At 41.1% G+C, this 27,535-nt stretch overlaps 3 protein-coding genes and 1 pseudogene across 4 annotated transcripts; 3 read left to right on the top strand and 1 right to left on the bottom strand.

Moving 5' to 3' along the window:
* The first annotated feature begins 2,500 nt into the window (after positions 1-2,500).
* LOC115742375 (ABC transporter C family member 4) lies at positions 2,501-25,068 on the top strand. 2 transcript variants are annotated; one of them, XR_007199279.1, is made up of 13 exons: positions 2,501-2,688; positions 3,492-5,669; positions 5,792-6,112; positions 6,217-6,303; positions 6,388-7,005; positions 7,108-7,272; positions 7,491-7,785; positions 8,173-8,387; positions 8,527-8,832; positions 8,969-9,032; positions 9,130-9,369; positions 9,523-9,728; positions 25,058-25,068. XR_007199279.1 is itself a non-coding variant. In XM_048282516.1 (12 exons), exons 2-12 carry the CDS (start codon positions 3,573-3,575, stop codon positions 9,621-9,623), a joined length of 4,509 nt encoding a protein of 1,502 aa, XP_048138473.1. In that variant the 5' UTR covers positions 2,501-2,688; positions 3,492-3,572; the 3' UTR covers positions 9,624-9,933. The 2 variants fall into 2 exon arrangements, 1 of the variants encoding a protein (XP_048138473.1); XM_048282516.1 differs by lacking the exon at positions 25,058-25,068 and having other exon boundaries at positions 9,523-9,933.
* On the top strand, positions 14,006-19,783 carry LOC115742383 (RNA polymerase II-associated protein 3-like). The gene is made up of 12 exons (XM_030676630.2): positions 14,006-14,215; positions 14,766-14,846; positions 15,314-15,451; positions 15,558-15,682; positions 16,009-16,130; positions 16,291-16,373; positions 16,634-16,780; positions 17,302-17,436; positions 17,648-17,848; positions 18,336-18,430; positions 18,521-18,618; positions 19,419-19,783. The coding sequence occupies exons 1-12, from the start codon at positions 14,174-14,176 to the stop codon at positions 19,520-19,522; spliced, it is 1,371 nt and encodes a 456-aa protein (XP_030532490.1). The 5' UTR covers positions 14,006-14,173; the 3' UTR covers positions 19,523-19,783.
* Positions 20,920-22,293, bottom strand: LOC115742386 (annotated as a pseudogene).
* On the top strand, positions 24,471-27,486 carry LOC115742394 (universal stress protein PHOS34-like). The gene is made up of 4 exons (XM_030676655.2): positions 24,471-24,752; positions 24,918-25,012; positions 26,840-26,961; positions 27,188-27,486. The coding sequence occupies exons 1-4, from the start codon at positions 24,578-24,580 to the stop codon at positions 27,273-27,275; spliced, it is 480 nt and encodes a 159-aa protein (XP_030532515.1). The 5' UTR covers positions 24,471-24,577; the 3' UTR covers positions 27,276-27,486.
* Positions 27,487-27,535: the final 49 nt, after the last annotated feature.

Below are 27,535 nucleotides of genomic sequence, written 5' to 3'. Positions count from 1 at the left end.
CCAATTTAATCTTAAATTATTTTTTTTTTTGAAAATTGAGCTATAAACATTTTTCATTTGTGTCTATTCAGTTCATTCAAATTATTTTGGTCGGGATCGCAAATGTGGTGTAACTAGCACCGACGTGGATAATTTTGATGATACTTTAACATTTTTCTGATTTTTTATTTTGTTTTTCCTTTTTTTTTTTGGAGGAAGAAGGAAGGGAAAAAAGAATAAGAAAAGGAAAAATAAATAAAATATTCAAAAATATCAAAACATTATTTAAAACTTATTCACGTCAACATCGATCATGCCACGTCGGCGATTTCTAGCTGAAAATGGTCGGATGGACCGAATCGACACAAATACAAAAAATTTAGGGCTTAATTGGAGAAGAAAAAAGATTTGTGGCCGGATGGATTGAATTGACACAAATACAAAATTTTATGATCTAATTAAGAAAAAAAAATATAACCAAATTGGTGCAATTCTAATAGATTTATAATTTTTTTTGATAATTTTTTCGCTGCCCGTACGTTAATCACAACTAACGATAACTTAGTGGTGACCTCATTTTCTCTTAAAATTAGAGGATTCCAACTCTCATTTTGCTTCGACCCAAAAAAAAAAAAAAAAAACTCTCAGTTTGCCACGTGCGCAACGCCGGGGCTACTAGAGTCATTTCGCCACTTACTAGTTGCCACCCTCGTCGTAGATTCCATCTCGGGTCATGCCCGAAGAATGGCGTTACGATTTAGTATGTGTGCGTCGTCAGCCTCTAGTCACGTGGACTCAAAATTCATTTTGTTCAATAAATCTCTCTTGTCCAAAAAGGTTCGTGGACTCCGAATTCGGATGGTTAACGTAACCATGTTCTGACCCGAGAAGAATATTCGCAAAGCAGCCCCGAATGGTCAAACCTCCAGGAACCCAAGCATTAATGCACGCCACGACAAAGCCCCGAATTGACCACGTGCAACGACGCGCATACGACCACGTCGCCCCCAACCAATCCGGCTTCGGCTTCTGCTTCTGCTTGGTCCAGATTTCGCCACGTCATCATGCTCACCCAAGAGAGAGAGAGAGATATTGGGTTTTTGCTTTGGGGAAGTTAATCACATCAGCGTGGCTCGTCTCGTGCACTTGCAAAGCACCATTTGATCGAACATAGGATTTTGCATCCCCAAATGCGACTGGAGTTTGATTTTTTTGAACCGAAAGTTTCTATTTTGACTGTTCAATACAGCTGTGATGATGCTCATAATCTTTTTTGCGAGTCGGGATTTTCTGCTATGGCTATAGATGCATTGTAAGAGCGAGGAATGCACCAAACACGTCTTGTAAATATCACATTACTTACTTTCACGGGAAAAAAAGTTACTATACGAGCTCTAAGTTAGCATACGTCTTGCGCGTACCAATTAATGTAGTCTTATCGGAGGCTGCAAGTGATTTGTTTACACCTCACAAATGGACCGCTACATTAAAAACACGTGAAACCTAACCGTCCGCATGAGCAAAGCAATGACGGTCACCTCACGGAAAAAGGGTTCACGGCCTCACCAGAAAGTGCGCCCCACGCGACGAAACGGCACGTGGGATTTGGGTTTTGCTCTTAATGGGCGCCCCGCCAAGTTTGGCCAGCACATGAATTCATGTCCGAATCGAATACCGCTGGTCTATTGCCTTGTTATATTTCCATTTTTATTATTTAAATTTTTATCTCTCGCTCGATTTATCATCGGTGAAAAAATGAAAATTGTTTCTCCTTTTCACACCAATCCCGCCGTCAGCCAGTGCAGACTTTCTTCTTTTTCCACCCTTATATAGTCCGGGAAATTTTTCCATGTGCTTATGATGCGGATTCACTTTCCAAAATATATATAAAAAAAAATTTACAGTAGACTTCTTAATTTATCTCGCATTGCTTGACCGTGAAGACAATGAAAAGTAAATTTTGATCTTAAAATTTTACTAAATATTCACATACTATATTCAATGGTGAAATATAGATTTATTTTAGGAAGAATTCTAAATGAGGATATGAAGTGCCATCATTTTCTCAAATAAGAGCTTGAAATGGATCTTATTACAAAAGATGGTCCGAAGTGCTCTCATTATTTCAAAGAAGAAGATCATGGTTGAAGGGCATTGTCGTCCTTTTTTTTAAATTTTTCTTTACTTTTATTTTTTTTCCTTCTTCCCTTCCTGGCCATCGTTGGCTTGGTCAGTGAAATTTTCGTCCTTTATTTGATTAGTCATAAATTCCAAGCAAAACTAAGCATTTCCTTGATTATTTTCCCATTTCTCACAAAAAATTTATCCTCTACCGTTGTTTTAAATAATATTAGCTGTTCAACACGGGAGTCAATAATACGCTTTAATTTCTCTCTCTCTCTCTCTCTCTGACCATGGCATCCTGAAAATTCAACGCCGTTCATAGCACTGATTTCAGTTAGACCAACAACGTGCATCGACTCTGTCTTCTTCATATATTGTGGTCTGCTCGCCATGCACAACTCATTCTCCTGACGCAATCTCTCTCTCTCTCTCTCTCTCTCTCTAACTGCGTTTACGAGCAGGAGATGCAGGCCCCATGACCTGAGGCGCGGTTTCCGAGACGCACCCCAACACCCGCCGTCGTTTCGGCCGACCACCTCGCGGCGCTCTTGTCGTGTTGGGGGCCGTTGCCTTGCCTTCCTCGAGGTGCGATACACGTTGAACCCGAATAGATTCAACCCATCTCTCTCTCTCTCTCTCGTTTTGTTTTTCTCCTGAACATCTTATTGCTCTACAACATATAAGCCATGAACTTGTAAACCCTTTTCTATGTTTTTCCAAGATTCAACAGTGTGTGTGGACTTTTAGTTGCATCGTCTGCACATGGCCAGTCCTGCTTTCGGAATTCCTCTTTCTTGATCGGCGGGGTTACATTATTTTTATTGTTTAGACTCATCCTTACTCATTGTCTTCTGCTTGTTTCGTTGTTGTGTTGCGGTTCATCGTCCGACACGCTGAAGAACATAATCCACCGGCGGGTTTTGTAATTATGTGTCAATGCTTCAACCCTTTTATCATTATGCTGTAATAAACTAATTAAAGTAGCGTTCCATTCCAAGTCTTGACAAGTTGTGATGATTAGGAGCTGAAAGTTGCAGTTATTTAATCTTCAAAACTACCCGTCTTGGTGCGAGCTAGTGAACGTATATAGGGTTTATGTTGGTGCGGAGCTCTTACACAGCAATAGCATATCTCAGTTTCTTAAGCTTTCTCAGATTCTCTGCTTCTGTCTGTCAGATTTCCAATATTTGTGTGGGCCGAGAACTGTTTTTGTCTGTTCAACAGAAAGGTGTTACTGATTTTTCCCTCGTATCTTGGCCTTCTAGGACTGATGATTCGCTTCCCTTCTATATAATTTTCGGTTTCTGTAGTGGGTCTTTCTTCCTTTTTTCTGGTGTGCATGAATTCTTGCTAATGATCTCAAATTGGATTATTTGATTTGTCTTCAGGGAGTGAGATTGAGATATTGACGAGAACTGAGCAGAGAACTTGATTTCTGGCTCTTTTTTTCCCCCTTGAAGGCTGTGAATATGTCTTCTGGATCTTGGATTTCTTCCCTCTCTTGTTCGACCTCAGAGATTGAATTCCCAGAGAACAGTGGCTCTGTTTCTCTCATACTTCAATGGCTGAAGTTCATCTTCCTCTCCCCTTGTCCTCAGAGAGCTCTGCTCTCTTCCATTGACCTTCTCTTCCTATCCGCCCTCCTTGTATTCACTCTTCTCAGGCTGTTCTCCAGATTCTCTTCCAGGGGTCACTCCATCCCTGACTTCAATAAGCCCTTGATCCGAAACCAAAGAGCCCTTCTCGGAACTAGTGTTTGGTTCAAGCTCTCTCTGATTGTGACCATCCTATTAGCATTTTCTTACACCATCGTCTGCATCGTTGCCTTCAGCAAGGATGTGGAGTATCCATGGAAGCTGGTGAATGCACTCTTTTGGTTGGTTCAGGCCATTACCCACGCAGTTATTGCTATAATGATCATCCATGAGAAGAGATTTGAAGCCAAGACTCATCCACTGTCACTTAGAGCTTACTGGGTGGCGAATTTTGTCATTATCGGTTTGTTTGCTATTTCCGGGTTCGTCCGGTTTGCCTCAGTAGAAGGAGCCCCTAATGAAAATTTGAGGTTGGATGACATAGTCTCGATGGTGTCTTTCCCTCTGTCCATTGTCCTTCTGCTTGTTGCTATCAGAGGATCCACCGGAATAGCGGTGGCTCGAGAATCCGATGGAGAGATGGATGCAGGTTATGAACAGCTTTCGACTAAATCTAATGTGACCAGCTTTGCATCGGCTTCGCTTGTGTCCAAGGCCTTTTGGCTTTGGATGAATCCGCTTCTGAGTAAAGGGTACAAATCGCCTCTCACAATCGAGGAAATTCCCTCCTTATCACCTGATCACAGAGCAGAAAGAATGTCGGAGTTGTTCAAAATGAATTGGCCTAAGCCCCAGGAAAAATCAAAGCACCCAGTTGGAACCACATTGATTCGTTGCTTTTGGAGAGAAATTGCCTTCACGGCCTTTCTTGCAATTGTTAGGCTGTGCGTTATGTACGTAGGGCCTATTCTCATCCAAGGATTTGTCAATTTCACTGCTGGTAAAGGAAGTTCCCCTTATGAAGGCTACTACCTTGTACTGATCCTTCTTAACGCAAAGTTTGTCGAAGTCCTGACCACCCACCAATTCAACTTCAACTCGCAGAAGCTGGGAATGCTCATCAGGTCGACCCTTATTACTTCGCTCTACCGGAAAGGGTTGAGGTTATCATGCTCAGCTCGCCAATCTCATGGGGTTGGGCAGATTGTGAACTACATGGCGGTCGACGCCCAACAACTCTCGGACATGATGATACAGTTACATTCAATATGGTTGATGCCTTTGCAAGTCGGTGTTGCTTTAGTGCTCCTCTACAATTACCTCGGTGGAGCAGTTATAGCGGCTGTCGTTGGAATCATCGGTGTTCTTGTGTTTGTCGTGTTCGGAACTCGGCGAAACAACAGATTTCAGTATAATGTGATGAAGAACCGTGACTTGAGGATGAAAGCAACGAACGAGATGCTCAATTACATGCGCGTGATCAAGTTCCAGGCGTGGGAAGAACACTTCAACAAGAGGATCCAAAGTTTCCGAGAATCGGAGTTTAGTTGGCTCAGCAAGTTCATGTACTCGATCTCTGGCAATATTGTGGTCATGTGGAGCACGCCGTTGCTGATATCAACCATCACATTTGGTGCTGCAATCTACTTGGGAGTTCAGCTTGATGCCGCTACAGTCTTCACAACCACAACAATTTTCAAAATTTTGCAGGAGCCAATAAGGACGTTCCCGCAATCAATGATCTCTCTCTCACAGGCAATGATATCCTTGGGAAGGCTGGATCGGTATATGATGAGTAAAGAGTTAGTGGAAAATTCCGTTGAAAGAGTGGAGGTTTGTGGAGACGGTGTTGCAATGGAGGTTAAGCACGGAGTATTTAGCTGGGACGATGAAAATGGAGAGGAAGTCCTGAAAGATATTAGCATGAAAATTAAGAAAGGTCAGCTCACCGCTATAGTCGGGACTGTCGGATCCGGGAAGTCATCTCTCCTGGCATCAGTTCTTGGTGAGATGCACAAGATATCGGGCGAGGTATGTTTCTGATAAAGCAATAACTGGTCACCCTTTTAAAGTGAAACTCTATGATTTCCAAGACTAAAGTTTGTTGTGAGTACTCAAAATCAAATGCTAATGCAACATCTGTGGCTTTTCAGGTCAGGATATGTGGTACAAGTGCCTATGTTGCTCAAACATCGTGGATCCAAAGTGGGACTATCCAAGAGAATATCCTATTTGGTTTGCCTATGAACCAAGACAGGTACGCAGAAGTTATCAAAGTCTGCTGCTTAGAGAAGGACCTGGACATGATGGAGTTTGGAGACCAGACTGAGATTGGCGAGCGCGGCATCAACCTCAGCGGGGGCCAGAAGCAGCGTATTCAGCTAGCAAGAGCTGTTTATCAGGATTGCGATACCTATCTTCTCGACGATGTCTTTAGTGCTGTGGATGCCCATACAGGGACAGAAATCTTTAAGGTAACACGATGATTTAACTCCTCTGTCTTTGTCTGATCATACTGATATCACCCTTATAACTAGAACTAGGATGCTCAATGTAATGATGCTTGTTCCTGATGCAGGAATGTGTTAGAGGAGCTCTTAAAGACAAGACCATTTTACTTGTTACTCACCAAGTTGACTTTTTGCATAATGTCGATCTCATCCTGGTGAGCACGCTTTGCTAATTTTCTGTAACTTTACGACAATCAAAGATGTCTTATTTTTCTTAATTGGTGTGTGTTCTTTCATAGGTCATGCGAGATGGGATGATCGTGCAATCAGGAAAGTACGATGAGTTGCTCAACTCTGGCTTGGATTTCAAAGCATTAGTGGCAGCCCATGAAACTTCCATGGAGCTCGTGGATGTACATGCCGCCGCGCAGCTTGATAATTCCCTGACTAAGCAGCAAAGGCCTTATCAGGCTAATGGTGAGGAAGAGAACAAGACTCTAGACCAGGTCAAGTCCGATAAGGGAAGTTCGAAGCTCATCAAGGACGAGGAGAGGGAGACCGGTCGAGTCAGCTTGAACGTGTATAAGTTGTACTGCACTGAAGCCTTCGGATGGTGGGGTGTGGTGGTAGTCGTGCTGCTCTCACTTTTATGGCAATCGTCCTTAATGGCCGGAGATTACTGGCTCTCGTACGAGACTGCAGACGAGCGTACTACGTCGTTCAATCCTTCTTTATTCATTCGTGTCTATGCAATCATTGCTGGTATTTCCTGTGTGCTGATTCTGGTAAGAGCCTTCTCTGTTACCACTCTGGGGCTGAAGACAGCACAGATCTTCTTCAGTCAAATTCTCCACAGCATCTTGCACGCCCCAATGTCATTCTTCGACACCACGCCTTCAGGAAGAATTTTAACCAGGGTAAGGATCAGCCGACCCTAGTAGGTTCTGTACGTCTTTCGATTGTACATAATGGTTAATGCGAAGATTGTCTTAGTGATGGCTGTCGTTTTCTGCTTGCAGGCATCAACTGATCAGACAAACGTTGACATCTTCATTCCCTTTCTCATGGGAATGGCCATTGCCATGTATATCACGGTTCTCAGCATCTTCATCATCACGTGTCAATATGCTTGGCCGACCGTCTTCTTGATAATACCACTTGGGTGGCTAAATTTCTGGTACAGGGTATGAATTCTTTCTTTGTAGTTAGCTAATTTTTCACAGTTACTTTGAATTTACTCAATCTGGGAAGTATAAGCATTCAAGTTCATTCGTCGCTTACCAAACATACCACTTGATTGGCATTATTTGACCTGGTCTACTGTAAAGAGAGAGCCAATAATTTTAGTGATCTCTTCTATTAAAAGATTGCATTACAGAAATTTGTTGCTTCTTGTTCACAGGGATACTATCTTTCATCCTCTCGAGAACTGACGCGCTTAGACTCCATCACCAAAGCTCCAGTAATCCATCATTTCTCGGAAAGCATTGGCGGCGTCATGACAATCCGCTCTTTCGGAAAGCAGGATAGGTTCTGTCAAGAGAATGTGCATCGTGTTAATGCAAGTCTGCGGATGGATTTCCACAACAATGGATCGAACGAGTGGCTGGGTTTTCGTCTGGAACTGATCGGAAGCTTCTTCCTCTGCATTTCTGCTGTGTTCATGGTCTTGTTGCCCAGCAGCATTATCAGACCAGGTACAATTTAGGTTGCACTTGATCACACAAACACCAACCATTTGGCATGAAAACGTTGGTTGTGTTGTGTATTTCAAAAAGTCTCTCTTTCCACGCCCCTCAACATCATCTAGGCGTTCCCCCTTGTGATGATCAGAAGACTCAAAATGATGCCACTCTGCATATCAGATTTACTTCACCATTTGTTAAGTTAGCATCTTTCAAATGTCACAGCACTAAAAATTAATATTCTTGATGATTCTGACACATACATTGAGTCGGAAGATTTGACTGAAGTCAAACTAAGTTATGGACATCTATAATGTGTTGGATTTTGTTATTGGCATTGCGAGCAGACCTTTAATGCATGTTTAGGTTTTGTCATCTAAAATCTTCGGTATTCTACAGAGAATGTTGGTTTATCACTCTCCTATGGGTTGTCCCTCAATGCCGTCCTCTTCTGGGCCATATATATGAGTTGCTTCGTGGAGAACAGGATGGTATCGGTTGAGAGGATAAAGCAATTCGCGAACATTCATTCGGAAGCTGCGTGGGAAATCAAAGATCGCCTCCCTCCTCCGAACTGGCCTTTTCGGGGCAATATTGATCTCAAAGACTTGCAGGTAACTTATGGGTATCTTTCAAATGGATATGTTAGTAAAGATATCGTTAGGCGTGTTTGTCGATCTTCTGATTTGTCGGCAGTGGCTTTTTTATCCTCCCTGAATGGTAAAGTAATAATCATCTGCAATCTGCAAGCAGGTTAGGTATCGTCCAAACACGCCTTTGGTGCTCAAGGGCATCACTCTTAGCATCCAGGGGGGCGAGAAGATTGGTGTCGTCGGTCGTACTGGGAGCGGCAAGTCCACTCTCATTCAAGTCTTCTTTAGGCTGGTGGAGCCGACAGCAGGGCAGATAATCATAGACGGCATCGACATTTGTGCTCTAGGACTTCATGATCTCCGCTCCCGCTTCGGGATCATCCCTCAGGAGCCTGTCCTGTTTGAGGGCACTGTCAGGAGCAACATCGATCCAGTCGGACAGTACACCGAGGAAGAGATATGGAAGGTACGTTTCCATTTGCGATAATGAGGAAATGTCATATTTCATCTTCGCCACGACATACCAGGCTTCTGATGCATTGCGGATCACATTAGAGAAGTTAAGAGGAGTTACCATTAACATTTGGCTTTGTCAATGCCAGAGCCTAGAGAGGTGCCAGCTTAAGGATGTGATCGCTTCCAAGCCTGATAAACTCGATTCCTTGGGTACGGAACTTTGTCGATTGATGAAGATTGTGATGTTGAGATCTTGTTTTCCTTCTTTAGTTGCCCGAAGATTTATCTATGTACATGGAATTTGCAGTGGTTGACAATGGAGACAATTGGAGCGTGGGACAAAGGCAGCTTCTCTGCTTAGGGAGGGTGATGCTGAAGCGCAGCCGCCTCTTGTTCATGGACGAGGCGACCGCTTCCGTGGATTCGCAAACCGACGCCGTGATCCAAAGGATCATCCGGGAGGACTTTGCGACCTGCACGATTATCAGCATTGCTCACAGAATCCCCACCGTCATGGACTGCGATCGTGTCCTAGTCGTCGATGCAGGTGCGGCATTCCCTCTTTGAAGCTCAGCTCATTCTATATCTTTCAGCATAATCGATCATGTCTTTTTTTCCTATCTTTCAATGTTGCAGAAGCCCTGTAATTTCCTTCCCTTGCAGACCTATTTGACATAGAAGTTTTCTTGTACTTTGACAGGAAGAGCAAAGGAATTCGATAGACCGTCGACGTTGCTGGGAAGGCCTTCGCTTTTCGGAGCATTAGTCCAGGAGTACGCGAACCGCTCGTCCGGGTTATGAGCGCAACATTGTTCACTGCTCGGTTTCCAACAGTTTGCTGCACCAATCCTCGGAAGATGAAAATCAATACCGGGGATTTCTCGGGCCGGAGTTCTCGCGATCGATGTAGAATCTTGTAATTCTAGGTAGCTCCTTAGAGTAGGAACACTAGTTATATCAGGGCAAATCAAGCGCAAAGCCCCTTGTTAGATTCTGTACTAATCTCGAGAAGAGAAATCTTTACGTGACTCCGCAGGGGAAGAAGGCGATCATAGGAGATTCCCATCTCTATTGCACGAACGTCGCTTTGTATTTTCACCTAGAGAAAAATTTATTGTTGGACTCAATGTAAGTCCCTAATAAATTTATCCAAGTTTTCCGAGAAAATTTCTGCATTATCCCCTATTTGCCTATTTATATTAGTTTCCCCTCTCTTTTTTTTCATTTCTTTTTTTTTTTGCCCTTCCATCATTCTCTGATAAATTTTACTAAATAGTAAACTATACTAATATACCTAAAATACTAAAGTAACTACTATATGGGATGACTATAAATGCTAAAATTTGAATATATATATATATATATATAGATAAAAATAGGAATAAAAAAAAGGAAATTGATGGTTTTTGTTAATTTTCTTTTTCATATTAAAATTCAAATATTACGTATATCCGTATAGTTTCTTAATTTGATTAATTTAAGAAGCTTGTTATTCGAGAAAATTAAATTTTTTTTTATTTTGTTTATTAGAAATCCTATTTGCTTTTATCACATCTCCCTCATGGGATAATCATTTTTGGGTTATATCCTCTTATATCCAATCTTATCCTGTTTGCGATAGAAACCAAATATTGAAAGTGATAAATTATATCATATCCTAAATTTTATCCCGACTACATATGAAGAAAAAGTCACCTTAAGTACATGATACCGGTGAAAATTGTGGCCACAAAAAGTCAAACAAATGACATGATTCGACATTACACCAGTATGATTAATTCGAAACTAATACCACATGATATGATTAGACTGTCTAGCAAAATCTACGTAGTTACAGAAATGTTCGAACGTGTCTTCATACGGACAACTCCTAATTGATAATTTTGTCGATGATAACGAAGATTACTAAAATCAAGCAATTTTTGGGTCAAAAGTAGCATTTCTTATCATCATGTGTCTAGGACAAATTCTGTATAGTATGTTTGTTGAGAAGGCCACTATCATTTTTATCTTTTACATATAAATCGAGATTATTTCATCCAAAATGCCAACGACTAGTATGGGAAAAAAGTGTCAAAAAAGTCCAAAATTTATAGTATTAGTGCCAATTCAGTGCTAAATCTTTTAATTGTATCAATTTAGTCATAAACATTTTGCATTTATGCTAATTGAGTCATCCAATTAATTTTGGCTGGAAATCGCTAACGTGAACACCGGTTGTTCTACGTGCCATGTCTAGCACTGATTTGAATATTTTTTTTAAATATTTTTTAAACATTTTTTGTACTCTTTTTTTTTTTTTTGTTCTTATTAAGGGCCGACAAGGGTCATTGGCCGACCCCTGAGCGAGGGCCGCAACGCCCTCGATTGTTGGCTCTTGCCTAAGCTCGATAGGATTAAGGTTTCAGGATCATTAGTTTCTATGATTTAGTCAAACAAGATAGGCTTCTAGTCTGAACGAAAGTGTTGCACAAGTATTCTAGTTTCAAGGGACTTGAAGAACCAGTTGATAAAACCTCGGCTAAGAAGCTTATAAAGTTCGAGGGTTGCCGAGGTTTTCATCCATGGCCGGATCCATACGTGCCCTTTTCTATGCCCTTCACCTTGGCATAATTGGTCAGGTAAAATCAAGGTCCAAAATTAGAAACTAAACTTTGGCTTTCGATTTTATTTCTCACCCGTTGGAGTAATTTAATGGTGGAAAGAAGTAGCTTGTACTCTTAACCGCTCTAGTTCCACATATCCCAATTGTCGGGCACGATGGTGATACGGGAGCATCGAACTCTATCAATCAACTCGCAAGCTCAACTCGGTTCTCATCGATTAATCCAGCCGATGATGCAGGAGCATCCGATTCAATGGAACAATTCTTAAGTTTCAACTTGATTACATCGACTCATCTGTTACAACTAATGTTCATTCAAGCAAAGGCAGATTATGGTTATAACTTGCTTCAATGGGTCAAGAATGAAGTTATCAACATAGGGGCTATCGATCGATTTATCGAACAAGAAGTTGCCGATTCTTCCTTCTTGATTACGTTTTAAGTTATCGACTCCCTAAACTAATTTCCGAATTTCAAAGCTAATCAACAACATTTCAAGCGGAGACTATTCTGAGTAATTTCCTTGGATAAATGTTGATCGTTTAAGATGGTTATTTTCTGGTTGAGGCTAGTGGACGAATTTAGAATCTTAGTTTAATTACTTTACACCCAGTCAAATGTACTTAGTCTTGATTTTCATAGTCTTAATTGTGTTTCTGAGTCTCAAGAGTCAAAGTTCAAGTCTCTAGATGTTTTATTGCATTTTCTGGTTCCTAGGTCTTTAATGTGTTTTTTAGTTTCTATGTCTCTAGTAGTTAGGTAGTTCCACATCTTCTATTTCTTATGTAGTAGTCTCTCTATAGATGAAGGAAGGGTTTTTCCTCAATTGTAAAAAGATAATTTTAATGAATGAGAATATACAAGATTTTCCTCGAATGTCTTTGGAAAGTGAATTACTCATGTCTTAGTTTATTTATCCTTGGAGAGTAGATTATTCCTTGGTGGTGAGCCAAAAAGCCATTCATTCTCGGTTGGTGGATATCCTTTAGGCTTTGGTGGTGAATATCGTCAATCCCGGTAGTAATCATTGGCTAGTGGCGCGTCTTTTATGTCTCGGTGGTGATTGTAATCTATTTTGCATTTGCATTCATCCATCGACATCCATCCCCATATGCATTGATGTACCCTTACTGCTTTCCACAATCACTTGACACAACATTCATCCATCCCGTACAAACATAAGACGGTATCGCTCCTGAACATCTCATAAAACATGACTCTCGAGTATGCCAATGTATGAGCCAATGTCACAAATAAAGTAGGAATGTGACTCAGAGACTTGCATAGCCGCTTTTAGTTGTTTTTGAAGTATCTTAGATTGCTCCGACCAAAAAAAAGTATCTTAGATTGCAAATCCATTTTTCATTAAGTTAATTAGCGGAGGAGATTTTCTCAGGGCATTCTTCTTTTGTGCAGTGCAGTAGGTAAGAAGAAGGGGAGAGACAGCAACCAGCCATGCCAATTTTACTTGGGAGCCCTTCTCTTTGTTGGATTACTTTCATAATTGATTGATTTACACTAAGGGACAATATGGTAACTCTAAGGATGGATACCAACTCCTTCTCTCTTTTTTTTGTCGAAGATGGATACCGACTTCAAAAGTTTATTTTATAGGATTATATAGATGGATACAGATATCACAAATGACATGATAAGTAGAAAAACTGGAAAAAAAAAATGACGTTTTGATGATCTTCTTTTTTTGTTATTTCAATGCACCTCGATAAGAAGATTCGAGACATTACAAACTTTTGAATTAGCATATGTGCGCCCTTAAACTTTCTCCTTTTACACATTAATGAACCCTTTGAATATACATTATGAAAAACAAATTTTTGACATTTGATCTTTTCGTTTTTTTAGGACTTTTCGTTTGTAATCGAATTTGTGTTTATTCATTTCTCAGAATGCCTTACTCAGTTCTGTTTAAAGCGGCTATATTTATCAAATTTTAACAAGTTTTTATTGTTCAATATTTATTCTATTATCTTTCTTTCCTTTTGGAAGAGCAAAAGGGAGGACACTGTCAGTCAATTTCATTCTCTTCCTTTTTCATATTTTTTACAATAATCAAGAGTGAAAGAGAGATTTCCTTCGAGAAAATAAGATCGAATTACTTTCTTACTCCTCGAGAGTCATAGTGCATTGCAAGTGATAGTAGGAAAATGTACCGAATTTATAAGACGTAATAAAAGAAAAGTTCATGATTATACTGTATAATTAGTTCGAAGAAAATGCGTATTACGTATGTCGATATGAAAATTTATAACGTGTATAGTGTAATAGTTCGGGAGCAAACGTGTACTATATTTGTTGTTGAATTTCCCCAACGAGATTAATCGACTCTCGCCCCAAAATAAATATAAAATTTGGAAGGCAAAAAAAAAAAACAAGGATCCACAAAAGTGTCCCATCTTTGAGTACCGCAAGAGCACCATGGAACTTCGGTTCGAATCTCGTAGACGTCGAGTTCATCATTCCTAATCACTATGATTTGCTTAGGATTTAAAAAAAAAACACTGGCGCGACGTCGTTTAGCTTGGCGAGTGAGTCCCCCGTAGACGTGCCTGGCACGTGGCAATCTCAACTCGGCCCCTTCGAATTTCGTCAATTTTCCAGAGAAATCGATTTACGACGACGCGCCTCCGTTGTCTGTGAAGAGCTCAATCTCTCTCCTCTCTGTCTCTCTCAACCACGCTCCCCACCCCCGGCGGAGGCTCAGCTCCGTGGACCTCGGAGCATCGTCATGGCTCGGGCTCCGAGCAAACACGGTCGCGATCAAGCTCTGGTTCGTACTCTTGTGCTCTTCATGCGCTCGGCATACGGTGAAGGACCGCGTTTGTAGCTCGCGATTGAGTGAATTCCATGTGCATTGCCGTTTGGCTTTTGGTTGCTCTCTAAAGCGATGATTGTAGTGAATGACAAATGACATGGAGTGAGTTTTGGTTCGTTTCGAGTGGCTAGATTTTCGCTTGATTTTAGTCCGTGCTGTGTGCTGATTCCGATTCGCACTTGCAATTTCGAGCAATTGAACTGGGACGGCAAGTCCATAGAGTTTAGGAATTTCGCCACTTTTATGTTGGGGCGACGTTCCTGTGCTACTTCCGACTTCGTGAAGACGTCCTTTTCTTCTCGTTTTTTTCTTTTTTTTTTCCCTGGAGCATTGGTTTCGTTGCACTTTAGAAAAGATCGTTGCTTTGGTAGGTCTCATTTCTTTGTAATACTGGTATGTGAAGTAGTTGAGGATCATGAGTAGCTGCCATTTTTGCATGTACTTTGCTGGTATAGTTGTTGTTGAGTTGAATTCTCTTTGCCATTTTCTTTGGCCATTCCACCAGGATTTCCAGGGATTTTTGAATGGCTTGCAGGATTGGGAGCTCTCACTCAAAGACAAGGACAAGAAAATAAGACCGGACAAGGTAAAAAAATGTGTGTGTGTGTGTGTGTGTATTGACATGCTCATAGACCGTATGCTTGAGTGATAGTATATCCACTCATTTCCCCCCCTTTTAAACTTCCCAGAAGGTATGCAAAGTTTTGGGTCCCAGATGTATTTGCGATAGATGGGTAGTACTTAAATTTCTTTTTAGGTACTAATCTGATGTTATCTGCTTTGTTATCAAGTGGTTGACATGTTAAAAAGTGCTCTTTTTGTCTTCTTCTAAGTTAGGAGGACATACAAGACATTCTCTTGCATTTTCTATTGGGCAGGAAACTGATCTGTACCAGCTTTGATCTCAATTTGTGAAGATCAAGAGGCATAGTCATCATTCGCTTGATATATTTTACGGAGTCCAAAGTTATGACACTGAAGTCTGTGCATGAACATGTATGGAAAAGCTTTGAGAGCTTATAAATGGTCAAATCTTTCATTGGGCTTTTGCAGGAATCACCGTCATCGACGAGAGGATATCCTAGTGTGGATAAAAAATCAGGCATCAATCTTGGTGGTAGCGCAAGGAGTCTGGGAGGTAGATTCTCAATGGAAGAGTCCATTCCAGATGCTGCTTCAGAAAAGGAACTAGTAGGGATTTTCCTCTTATCATGCTTGAGTAATCAACAGTTGTTGTCTCTTGCTATGAGAAATCAGCCGCACATGCTATTTGTTTGATTGATGCCTTCAATGACAGGGTAATGAGTTCTTCAAGCAAAAGAAATTTAATGAAGCTATTGATTGCTATTCAAGAAGCATTGCCTTTTCACCTACTGCAGTAGCTTATGCAAACAGGGCGATGGCATATCTCAAGATCAGAAGGTATAGAGTGAGCTTGTAGGTCTGTGTGACAATATATGTGTTTCCTAGCTATACATATTTTAAAAGGACTTCAACGAAAATGCCATTTATTTCTTCTGTTCACTGTACATGCTTGATCTGTTGGTAGAACAGCTGGTGCCCCCCCCTCTTCCCCTTCACGGGCCCTTCTCTTCTCTTATTTATTTATTTTTTGGGCCAGACTCCCCACTTTGAGTTCCAATGTTCTCTGTCATAAGAGAGATGCACTATATTGAAAATGTAGAAAATCAAAGAAGGAACATATTAATTGGTTTTTCTTTCCTGGCATTTTTTCCTTGATGCCTTAGGTTCAAAGAGGCTGAGGAGGACTGCACAGAGGCCTTAAATTTAGATGATCGATACATAAAAGCATACTCACGCCGAGCAACAGCAAGGAAAGAACTTGCAAAATATAAAGAATCACTTGAGGGTATGTAAGCCAATTAAATGTTTTGTCCATTGACTTGAAAAGATTGTGCTGATGATTTTAGTAGAGAACATCATTTGCACTTAGGATGTTCCTATTATATATTCTAGAATCTTGACAACTGATCTGCCAGGCCAGGTATATTGATCATAGCTAACTGCAGATGCCGAGTTTGCTCTTCGGTTAGAGCCACAGAATGAAGAAATCAAGAAACAGTATTCGGATGCAAAATCTTTGAATGAGAAAGTAAGCAATTGGCCCTGTATTTTATGTTTTCTGCATGATCCTTGGTTTACCAGTATAACTAGATGAAAATCACAGACGATTGTCTAGAGCTTCATGAAGTAAAGTATGCATTTAAAACTGCACCTTGATATTTTACCCCAGAAAGAAGCAATTTCTGGTTCTACTGGCACCTAGACATATTAGGTCTTCTGTTTTGTTAAGTTTGTTTTGTAAATACCATTTCCAATTCAGTATTGAAACTAGTTGGATGGCCCTTCTAGGAGATTCTAAAGAAAGCAACTGGGGCATTGAGAAGCTCTATTCAACGTCCTCAGAAATCGGTAATATCAGAAAATGGACGGCGCATCCAGTCATCCTCTGCCAGCGACCAGCAGACTGAAGCAGCTGCAGTTCAAGGTCATAGCAAGGTATGAATTTTGTATATCTACCAGTGGAGTTGCAACCATTTCACCTCCATAAAAAAATTGCACAGGAACTCGGGATGTCGGAAACGACCTTCCTTTTTTACCTTTAATTTGTGGGGTGGGGACTGGGTTTGGTTTCTTTTTTTGCCCTGATGAAACCCTCGAACTGATACTAGAGGGCAAGGAGCACCATTTGTGTCGGTTTCTCTGGATATAAACAATTGTGCACAAAGACATGAAGTCACTGCTTTAGCTTAAACTGTTCGACAGCTTATTGTCTGTCAAGTGGAACTGCAAGAAGCAAGAGTATGCCGAGAATTACGTATATTTGGATTTTCTACTGATTGTTGAGCAGAATATAATTGGGTTTTAAATCTGACATCACATCTTTATACCTCAAAATCTCATATTCTTCAACTTGCAGATTTGATCGTTGGAAAATTGAGCATGTTTGAGAATGTGTTATTACAAGTCCTTAGACTATAGATGGTTTGTGAATTTTCTTCTTTTGTGAAAATATAAAGCAAAATGGGCCAGTGTCGTTGAAGCCTTCCGTCCACATTGAGGAAATAAAAAGGAAAAGCATTGGAGCTAGAAGTGAAGATGACTCCAAGAAGACTTTTAAGGATGTCGATGGTTCTGTTGTGGAGAAATCTAAGGTCCTAGTATGAGCTCTCTTGCTTTTTGTTTGTTCTGGAACGTTCATAAAAATTTTCTATGGTTCTTTTCCTTCTTTTTAATTTTCTTTGTCAAAAAATTCCTTGTAATTATGTCTGGCTCGTGCATAACTTAAACTGAAAATTTATGTACTTGAATTGTTGACTTAGTTGTGTAATCTCTCTCTCTCTCTCTCTCTCTCTGAATCTTCAGGGACATGAGGCGAAAAAAATCACAACAGAATTTGGAAAGCAGGAGCTGAAGGTATCAGTGCAAGATCTTGCAACTCGAGCAGCTTCTCGAGCTATGTCTGAAGCCGCTAAAAAAATCACCCCACCAAATTCAGCCTATCAGTTTGAGGTTTCTTGGCGAGGATTCTCTGGCGATCGTTCTCTACAAGCTCATCTGTTAAAGGTTTTTGTTATCATTTAGCTTTGTAGTTATATCCATTAACTAATTGTTCTTCTAGTATCTTGAGATGCTATAAGCTAAAAGGTTGGTTTTCTCTACCAGTTTGGCCCTTCTGTGACCCTCACTACTTAGTCCATGGCATGAGTGTGGTCTTTAATACTCACTCCCTTTCATGTAAGAGAATGGACAGGAGATTATCTTCTGTGAAGTATGCGACTTTAATGAACTTTCGGAAATAGAAGATATTCCTTATATCTCTGTAAAAATTAGTTAACTGGTCTGAGTAAGATTAGTTTATCCAACATTTAGCATTGCTAGACCCTCCAGAAATTGTGCCTGAAATGTGGTAATGGGATAGCTTTACTGGTAAGCATATGGATGTTCAATTTATGTGCTATAGATCTTAGAATTGATTTATGCTCTGTTCCTGTAGGCAATCATATTAAGCTGTCTTGCATTGTCTCAACTTCTTTCTGTTTGTTATTTGTAGGTTACTTCTCCAGGTTCTTTGCCACAGATATTCAAAAATGCACTCTCTGCTCCTTTACTGGTTGATATCATCAAGTGTATATCCACATTTTTCATGTAAGTAGAGGATCTCGTGATCATGGATGTCTTTGGACTTCGTTTGAGTTTGATGCTATTTCCTTTGGTTAACTTTCTACCTTTTGACAGTGAGGACATAGATTTGGCTGTTAATTACTTGGATAATTTGACAAAGGTCCCAAGATTCGATATGATAGTCATGTGTCTTTCTTCTGAAGATAAAGCTGGTATGCTCACTTCTGAATTATACCTATTCACTTCTTTTTGATCTCTTTGAAATACACATACACACACTACTACAAGGCTCGATGTCCTGATGTAATTTAACTGTATGGTGCTGCTTGATTGAGGCACACTGTCATAAACTATCTCAGGAGCTCTTGCTTGGGTAACATGTATCATGGGCATGCATATTTCTGCTGATAACTTTTGAGCATTTGCTTCCTTCAATTCCAGCAGATGCTCCTGCTGCTCCTGTATTATGTTGGGTGATTTCTGAAAATATTGTTGCTAGTTATATTATGTCTTTGTCGACACCTAATTCAAGTATGGTGGACCAAGGGTTACTTTGATCGTGGGAGTAGGAGTTGATGTGTGGGTGTGTATGTGCATGTGTAGTTGCAACGTTTATATTCGACCCTAGCAACCACAGATCAGATGTTTATAGGATTTTCAAAGCACAGTGCGTGTGCTTGGCATCTCTTTGCATATACAAGTTAACACCAATGCCAATTGCCAAGAAGGCAATGTAAAACAGATTAGGCCTAGTTATTTCCATCGTGAGGTCATCTTTGAAAACTTGGGATATGAGAGATTTTACATCTTCTAATGTGGAAGCTGAATGAATGGTACATTGATGATACTTTTGAGTCATGGTCATCTTCCACCGAATGCTGCTACTTGTTGATTGATGTGTGCGCCAAAACCTTGCAACATTGGCAATGGGAAAATGGAAAGATTTGATAGCGGAACTTCTTAACATGATCGTGTGGACTGAGAATCTGAACATAGTTCTCTTTTGGAGCAGATCTTCTCAGACTGTGGAAGGAAGTATTCTGTAGTGAGGCTACTCCAATTGAGCATGCAGAGACTCTCGATAATCTCCGCGCCAAATACTGCCTTAAGCAGTGAGATATATGACAGACATTTCGGGGCTGATAAGTTTTTCCCTTTTGTAATCTCTATGTGCATTTGTGCATCTCTATGAGCAATGGGTAAAGCTAGTGTCTCCTTTGTTTTGTTATTCACCACCCATAAAGCTTCAGAAGATCGATGTAAGTGCGAGATTTAACGTGTAAAAAAGGTACCTTTTCTGCTATACCGTGTAAGGATGATCGTAGCATATGGATCATATTGTTCCGCATGAATTTCAGCAGTCACTTGGAAACGCCACACGCAAGGATCTTAATACCCCGAGCAGGAGTATGTGTATCTTGATTCTAGAGGTGTCATATGCATTCTCTTCATCCCTCGGCTAATTTTGACAGATTGTTGGGAGTTCGGCGGAGGTGAAAATACTGAAGTCAGCACTTGTTCTAGCAGTTGAAGTCTCTTATTGCACCAAATTTTGTGACAGCTTGAATGAAAATCTTGCGATGTCTCGATCATCATTCGAACCGCTGCTCCCAATCCCACTCGACCCTCGATTAGTCGTGGATTGGCGCCCAAGAGGGGTCTTCTACGTCTGTGCTTGATATGAGTTGATCATATGAGTAAATATTAGCAGAAATGATATTTGACATTTACTTTGTTATTCGTTCAAACGTTTTAGCCACCATCGCCTGCCCCTCCTTTTCCTTTTCTTTTATCTTCTTTGCTTTTTTCTCCGTAGAAAATATTGGTTTTTGGGCTATTCACACGATTTTTCTTGTGATTTCCCTTTTCATCTATTTTAAGGGTTGCCCTTTTTCATATTTTTGGCTTATCATGTAGGATGTTAGCACGGCGCTAGATGTTCATATCGGCATTTCCCTTATGGACTTTAATTTGATTGACCAACTAAAGAGAATTAAAAAAAAAAAAAACTGAATACAAGAACCTAGAGGCTAAATTGAACATTCGACAAAAGTTTAAAAATCGCGATATTTTCTTGCAAGAATAGATGCAAGAAACGCTACCCTCAGTCAAGATCATGCATCTAAATCCTCTGCCATCGCCACAAATCTATATATATATATATATAAGATAAAAAGGAGCTCTACCTCCACGTTTCATTTCGCAAGCTTAGGTCCAATCAAACCGAGAACAAAACAAAATTTTGGAATGGCTCGAATTCAATCACGCACGCACCAAAAATTAATTGGGGGCAATTTTCAATAAGCGTCTCTTTCCCATGGCCAGACAAGACTAAGAGATGCAAACGAAACACCCATCACCAATGGCTCATCAACTCTCTTCCCCCCGGCGATGTGCAAGATTGAAACGACACGACAGGTTCGGAAGATCCAAATAAAACAGCATTCCAACAGCAGGAACATCACTCAAAATCAATCAAATGTGGTCTCTTTCTCCATCTATGTTGTTTCACTTTATTAGATAGCTATTAAAACATTTGATGACCCGTTGGCCATTGCATGAGATCACATAGTGGAACAACATAACATCCACAAACCACCCGGAGAGACAAAGAAGAAAAAGAACTTTCCACGAATACAGATGGGAATTATTTCTCGACACGAAAATGCAGGTACGACGCACAAACCCTACATCGCCCAAGGCGAAAAGTTAAAGGTGCTCGCATAAAAAAGATGCGTGTATGTCGAACCTAGAGATAGAGAGAGAACGGAACGGAACGGAACGGAACGGAGCATCTTTAGGTTGGTTTCTCTTCATTGGTCAACTCCTCCACAATACTCCCATGGTTGAGAGGATTGAAGACTTGGTGGATCTCGCAGCACTTGTTGGGCATCATGATGGGTCCAAGCGGCAATCCCTTTCCGTGATTGAGCGCCGAGTACTTGCGGGCGATGACAACCGAGTTGATGACCTCGTCCGTGGGGTGAAACACCGAGCGAACCTGGAACCCTCTTAGGTCACTGACCTCGACCACGGGGTACAGAAAACCCCCAGCACCATGGGCACTCCCAAGCACCAAGATTGACCCATTGGCCATGTACTTGGCCAGATGCCCAATAACCCTAATTTTTTGCTCCTTCTCCATACCCACCAAAGCTGCCAAGAAAATGACGTCATAGTCCCTCAAGGCACATGTGACATCCATTATATCTGTGGTGTGAAAGAGCATTCTCTTGGACAGGTCAGGGTCAGGCGACAACAATCGGAGTGCCTCGGAATTGGCCGAGGGGTCAATGTCGTAGTTGTCGAAATGAGTCTCGGTCCGGTGGTTAGAGGCTAGGACAACCGAGGTTCGCAGGAGCAGGCCGGGGCCCATGAAGGCGACCCAGCTCGACTCGCCCCCCGAGTGGTGCTGGCTCAAGATGGTGAGCTCAAGTTGGCTCAACTTCAGGTAGTCGGTGAAATAAGGGAAGATGTGGAGGCGGTCAATCGGGTTGTCGTAGGAGGCCAAGATGGAGGAGTAGTGGCTCTCTAGGAGACCCTCAGCTTCACCACAGAGCTTGATGTGGTTGGACCCTCATTTCTTGAACCTTTCTGCATAGTTTTGTGACATCGATTGGGTAGTTTGGTGGCATGTACGTGAGGACAAGCTGAGTGGAGCGTGTTGACATCTTTGCATGGTTTGAGAGACTCGAGGCTTGAGATCTTCTCATGCAGTTTGCAGACTCTTTGGACAAGAGGGTCTTATTGGCATCCCATGTCGACACTACGAGGGATATGGAGGCAGGAGTTTACACACAGAAGAAGAAGGAAATGTTTGAAAATTCAGAGAGAGAGAGAGAGAGATGCGATCTTCCTCACAAGGATCAGCTCCATTTGTGACAACATCTAGGTTCCCATGGTTGACTATTTGTGGAGGGTTTTTGTGGGTACTACATTGTATGGAGGCTTGTCCTATTTCCCCTGTCTTATAATTTGTGTTGGAGACACTTGTTGTAGTTTTCCTTTCTTTATTTTTTTTTTTTCCGTAGGTGAAGTTCATTTGGTTGGATGGGGCTGATTCATTCGCACCGTCATTTACGTTACATCTTATTTTATTAATTGTAATAATATCATCGCGCGCCATTCTCGTAATATAATTTATCTTTCAAGTGCGAGCTGATAAAGTCATTGAAGTTTGAAATTTTAAACTGTGTGTAACACGTAGAAAACTTTTCCTTGAGCGATGAAAATGAGCAATCCTCTCTATGCTGAAAACTTGTCCCTTCAAATGAGTGCATGTACGTCACCTAACCAAAAAGTTGAAATTGACAGTAATATGATTCTAAACAAGTCTTAGTTTTGTGTTAAATTCGCGCGGCGTGATGCTGTTGTATCCCGCAATCTAACGTGCAAAACGGCACAGACGTTTGGAGATCAAGAAACAGGATGAAAGAAAACTGGCATAGACGAAGCAGGCAGAAGTTGACATTTAGGTCCTCTCGATACGAAGTTAAAAGGTTGCCAACCCCAAGATTACTCACGAAAAGGTCAAACTTGTCATTGTCTGACGTTTCTAAGAGATGTCTGGGTGGTGATGTATAGATTCTCTATGGCGGGTCTTTTCACACTCCATAGAGATGATCCAATGAACGAAAATACAGTGAAGCTTACAAAATGAATAGATCTACTTAAGGTGAGGTTATATCAATCTCCCGTAAAACCAGGAAAAATTATCTTAAATCTATTATGATGATGATCATTTTTTAAAATTCAATCTTAAATTTTTTTTCCCAATTGAGTTTAAAATCTTTTGTATTTGTGTCAATTCAGTTCATCTTATCAATTTTGATTGGAAATTACTGATGTGGAAGCCACCCTCCCCAAGACAAAAAAAAAAAAAAAAGGCTTCTTTTAGGGTGTTTTACCCAAAAAAGACCTCATCGAAGGGTGTTCCTCGACTCTGATTGACTTTACTTTTCGTTTTATTCTATCCCTTGCTTTAAGTGCATTTAATATTGACAATAGATAACGAGAATTAGATTTTAAACCAATTCTAATAATTAAAAATGACCCTTTTGATTTGATGAAGAAAATTGAAAGATCAAGTTAATTAAATTTTAGAAAAAAGTTAAATAGAATCTTGATGGGAGAATTATCAGAAGACCTAAACTTTTTGTAATCGTGCAAATTCAATCCTAAGCTTTTTTTTTGTGCCAATTAAGTACCAAACATTTTGCATTTGTGTCGATTTAATCATTTCGGACAACTTTAGTTGACCAATGCTGATGTGGACACCAATCGACCGACGTGGATGATTTTTAATAATATTCTAATTGTTTATTTATTTATTTATTCCTTCCTTTTTCTTTTCTTCTCCTTTTTCCTCCGAATCGCGCGACCGGCCGCAGGCCAAAGCCGATGAGAACGAGGTCCGCCTTGCCACCGTCGTTGGGCGGGTCCGGCCTTGCTCGGGGACGGCAAGGTCCGGCCTCGCCAAGGATGAGCGAGCTTGGCCACCTTGGCTACCCGAGCTTGAGCTCACCAGCCATGGCAAGGTCGGCCTCGTCCTAGTCAAGGCTGAGCCTTGCTATCGTCGGCGAGGCTCGGCCATGGCAACATCGACCTTACCTTCGCCAAAGAAAGAGGAGAAGACAATAGAAATATAAATGAATAAAAATTTTATACAGTTAGCAAATGCATTCCGATTCTTTAAAATTTGTCCAGAAAACAAAATAAAAAAAACTCAATTCCGAGTGGATGAGAATCGTCGTCAAAATACACCCTTAATATCACCTCTCCCTATCTAAAACTAGAAGTTTGACTAAACAATTGTGGTATGCGTTGCCTCCCGTCCCGCCTAGCCATAGCCAGGTATCTCACGTAGCCGTGCGCGGACAAACACGTGCTGCAAACGCAATTGCCCCCCGCAGCCGCATATGGACAGACACGTGCTATAAATCGATGCTGATGGACGGCTCCTACTCGTCCAGCACAAATGCTAAAACTGAGAGCGAATGTAGCGTATAACCTTTGGCTTTCTCTCTCCGAATCATTTGCGAGAACAGATTCACCACGCACACACTCTCTCTCCCCCGCTTTTAACTCTCGCAGGCCAAAGTCGAATCGAACTCTGCCCACATTCTTCAACTGAAACAATCAACCGGACGAATCGATCCAGCTCGAGCGGCGATGGCAGAGAAGCCGGCGATGGTGATCGGGATCGACGAGAGCGAGCACAGCACGTACGCTCTGGAGTGGACTCTCGACCGCTTCTTCGCTCCCCTCGCTCCGAATTACCCTTTCAAGCTCTTCGTCGTCCACGCCAAGCCTTCCGCTTCTTCCGCCGTCGGTCTCGCCGGCCCTGGTAATCACGAGCTCCCTCAGTTCTTCACTGTTTCCTCGCTGCCGTATATGCACCGTTGGAGCAGTGTTGTGCTCGCGATGCTTCGAGCTTAGTGAGTTTTAGTTTGCGTTCGTGATAAGAGGGATTCAGCAGTGATTTTCCTGGTTTCGATGTTGAAATCTGCAGGCACTGCTGATGTTCTGCCGTTCGTGGAGGCGGATCTCAAGAAGATTGCGGCCAGAGTTCTGGAGAAGGCCAAGGAGGTCTGCGCTAGTAAGTCGGTAAGGACTGATAGTCTCGACTTAGATAGCGGCTAGTTTTTTCAGGACCGTAGAAGCTGAGGTTTTGCATTTTGCTGGCTTTTCTGCAAGAGAAAAGCTGTGGGACGAGGAAACTAGTCCCAGTCCTTGTAGAATCGGGAACAATGGAACAGAGGTATGAAAATATCTGCAGGAGAGGAGAGATTAGGCCGAATCTTATACGTATTTGCCTATTTAAAGGCTTCAAAGTTCTGAATGAGATATAAGATTCGGCCTCTTCTCTCCTCTTGTCAACAAGCTTCTCACCATATTGAGAATGATTTTATTCTTTCTTTCAGATACACCATTTTGTTGTGGTGTATATGCGACTGTGAGCTCTCTTCGAATGTCATGCTCTGCACAAAAAACTTCAAATTCTTTTTAAGTAATATTCGCCACAACGATATGTTCGAAGAGTCTTAATGGTCTTTTCTGCTTCATTTTCCACACGAGCTTTGAAGCTTTGAAATGTAGAGAAAGCTTCTGATTTTTCCTGTATAAAATAAACCCATGTTTTTCTAAAAAAATCATCAATGAAGGTAATTAAGTATCTTTTACCTCCATTAGAAGATGGGTTTATTGGACCACAAATGTCTGAATGCACTAGCTGCAAAACATCCTTTGCTCTCCATGACTTTCCTTTGGAAAATTAAGAACGATGTTGTTTGCTAGCAACACATTCTTTACAGACTTGGGAAGGAGTAGTTATTTGGGGTGGGCCTCTCACCATGTTTTTCTGTTGGAGGTCTTCAATCCACCAAAACTCAAGTGGCCATAGTGAAAATGCCACAATCATGAGGGATCTTTCATTTCAGCTATCAAACAAGATTGAATACTTTCAATCTATAATGAAAACAACCTGTTTGAACTCATCTGAACAATTGCAATAACACCTCTAACAGAATCATAAATTTCACAAGCATTCTTCTTAATAGTGGAAACATAACATTTTCTTGTGACTGACCAGCACTCAAGAAGTTACTTTTCAAGTCAACAATATACAACACAATAGTGATCGTTTCCACGAAACCATTCTTGGTTCTTATCTTAACATCACCTTTTCCCGTCAGTTTCACAGTACAATGATCACCAAAACTCACAGCAGAATGAAAATCTTCATTTAGATAAGAAAAAGAAGATTTATTTCCACTCATGTGGTTACTGCAGCCTGTATCCACATACCAATATCTGACTCGGGTCTCTTTTCATCTTGAAGAGCCATCAACAATGTTTCAGTTTCCTTCTTTTTGACAAAACTCACAGCAGAATGAAAATCTTCATTTAGATAAGAAAACTTCATGCCTTGGAAACTGATGTCAGAAACCCTTGTTCTGTTACAACATGCTGCCCATGCTCTATGCCTTGATGCGACTAAGATTAATTTGACAATCTATTTTGTTTCTGGATAGATTTTGGAAATTGCTGGTATTGTCATGACTTAGTGTATAAATCCTTGACACTTTTGTGCTCCTAGATACAGGAGGTCAAGTTTTAAGAACTTTACTCTTGCAGTTTCATTTTGCATAAACTGGGGCAAGAATTAGTAACTCATGTGACCTCCGAATAGTTTTGTGCATATCCCAATATAATATTTCAGTTATCTCCGTGTATGCGCATATTAGAAACATTTTTGTCCTGCCATATCTAATCGAGTGGCTTCGGCATTATTTGTTACCAAATTTAGTTGGTTGTCATTTTACTTGGTTCATACTGAAGCTTATTCACATCGCTTTTCTTGGAAAACTTATTCGATTGCTTCAGAAAGTGGCGTTACCTTGGATATTTTCTGATGAATTTGCTCGTCCACAGGTGAATGATGTTGTACTGGAGGTGGTAGAAGGAGATGCACGAAATGTCCTCTGCGATGCCGTGGAAAGGCACCACGCTTCCATATTGGTTGTGGGCAACCACGGATACGGAGCTATAAAAAGGTACAGCCAAACTTCAGCCATACTTACCCTCGACTTCTTGCTACATAGTCTTTGACAGAGATTCGCTCACTCTCTTCGGCAACAAATTGCCAAAATGGCTGATTGGATTCGTTTTGCCAATTGTGGTGGAGATTAACTGCCCCGAGCGTAACCAAATTGTTTCAACTCTCATGCCGGTTGTGGTTATCAATTCCTAATGCCGGTTTGCCTTCTCTTGTTTTTCCAGGGCGGTCCTGGGCAGCGTGAGTGATTACTGTGCTCACCATGCTCACTGCACCGTGATGATTGTGAAGAAGCCCAAGATCAAGCACTAAGAGTCTAGGACAAACCAGAGGGTGTCGTTTGAATAAGTGCAAATGTAATGGGCCTGTTTTTTCCGGAGATGTTTCACTATTATTCACTCAATAAGGCGCGGACCACATAATTCTTGATCAAAATGTACACTATAATTTGGACAGCAGGTCAAGTTGTATACGTTGTAGTCCATCCACGAGTACATAACTTCATGGGAATGTCTTCTCGTGATTTGTTTCTTGCTTGTCAGGACTTGAAGTGGGGCTCTTTTGTGGGCTTT

This window comes from Rhodamnia argentea, chromosome 7 (assembly GCF_020921035.1).
Source record: "Rhodamnia argentea isolate NSW1041297 chromosome 7, ASM2092103v1, whole genome shotgun sequence".
NCBI classification, from domain to species: domain Eukaryota; kingdom Viridiplantae; phylum Streptophyta; class Magnoliopsida; order Myrtales; family Myrtaceae; genus Rhodamnia; species Rhodamnia argentea.
Note: the sequence above shows the minus strand (reverse complement) of the source record. Positions and strands in the feature narration are given on the sequence as shown.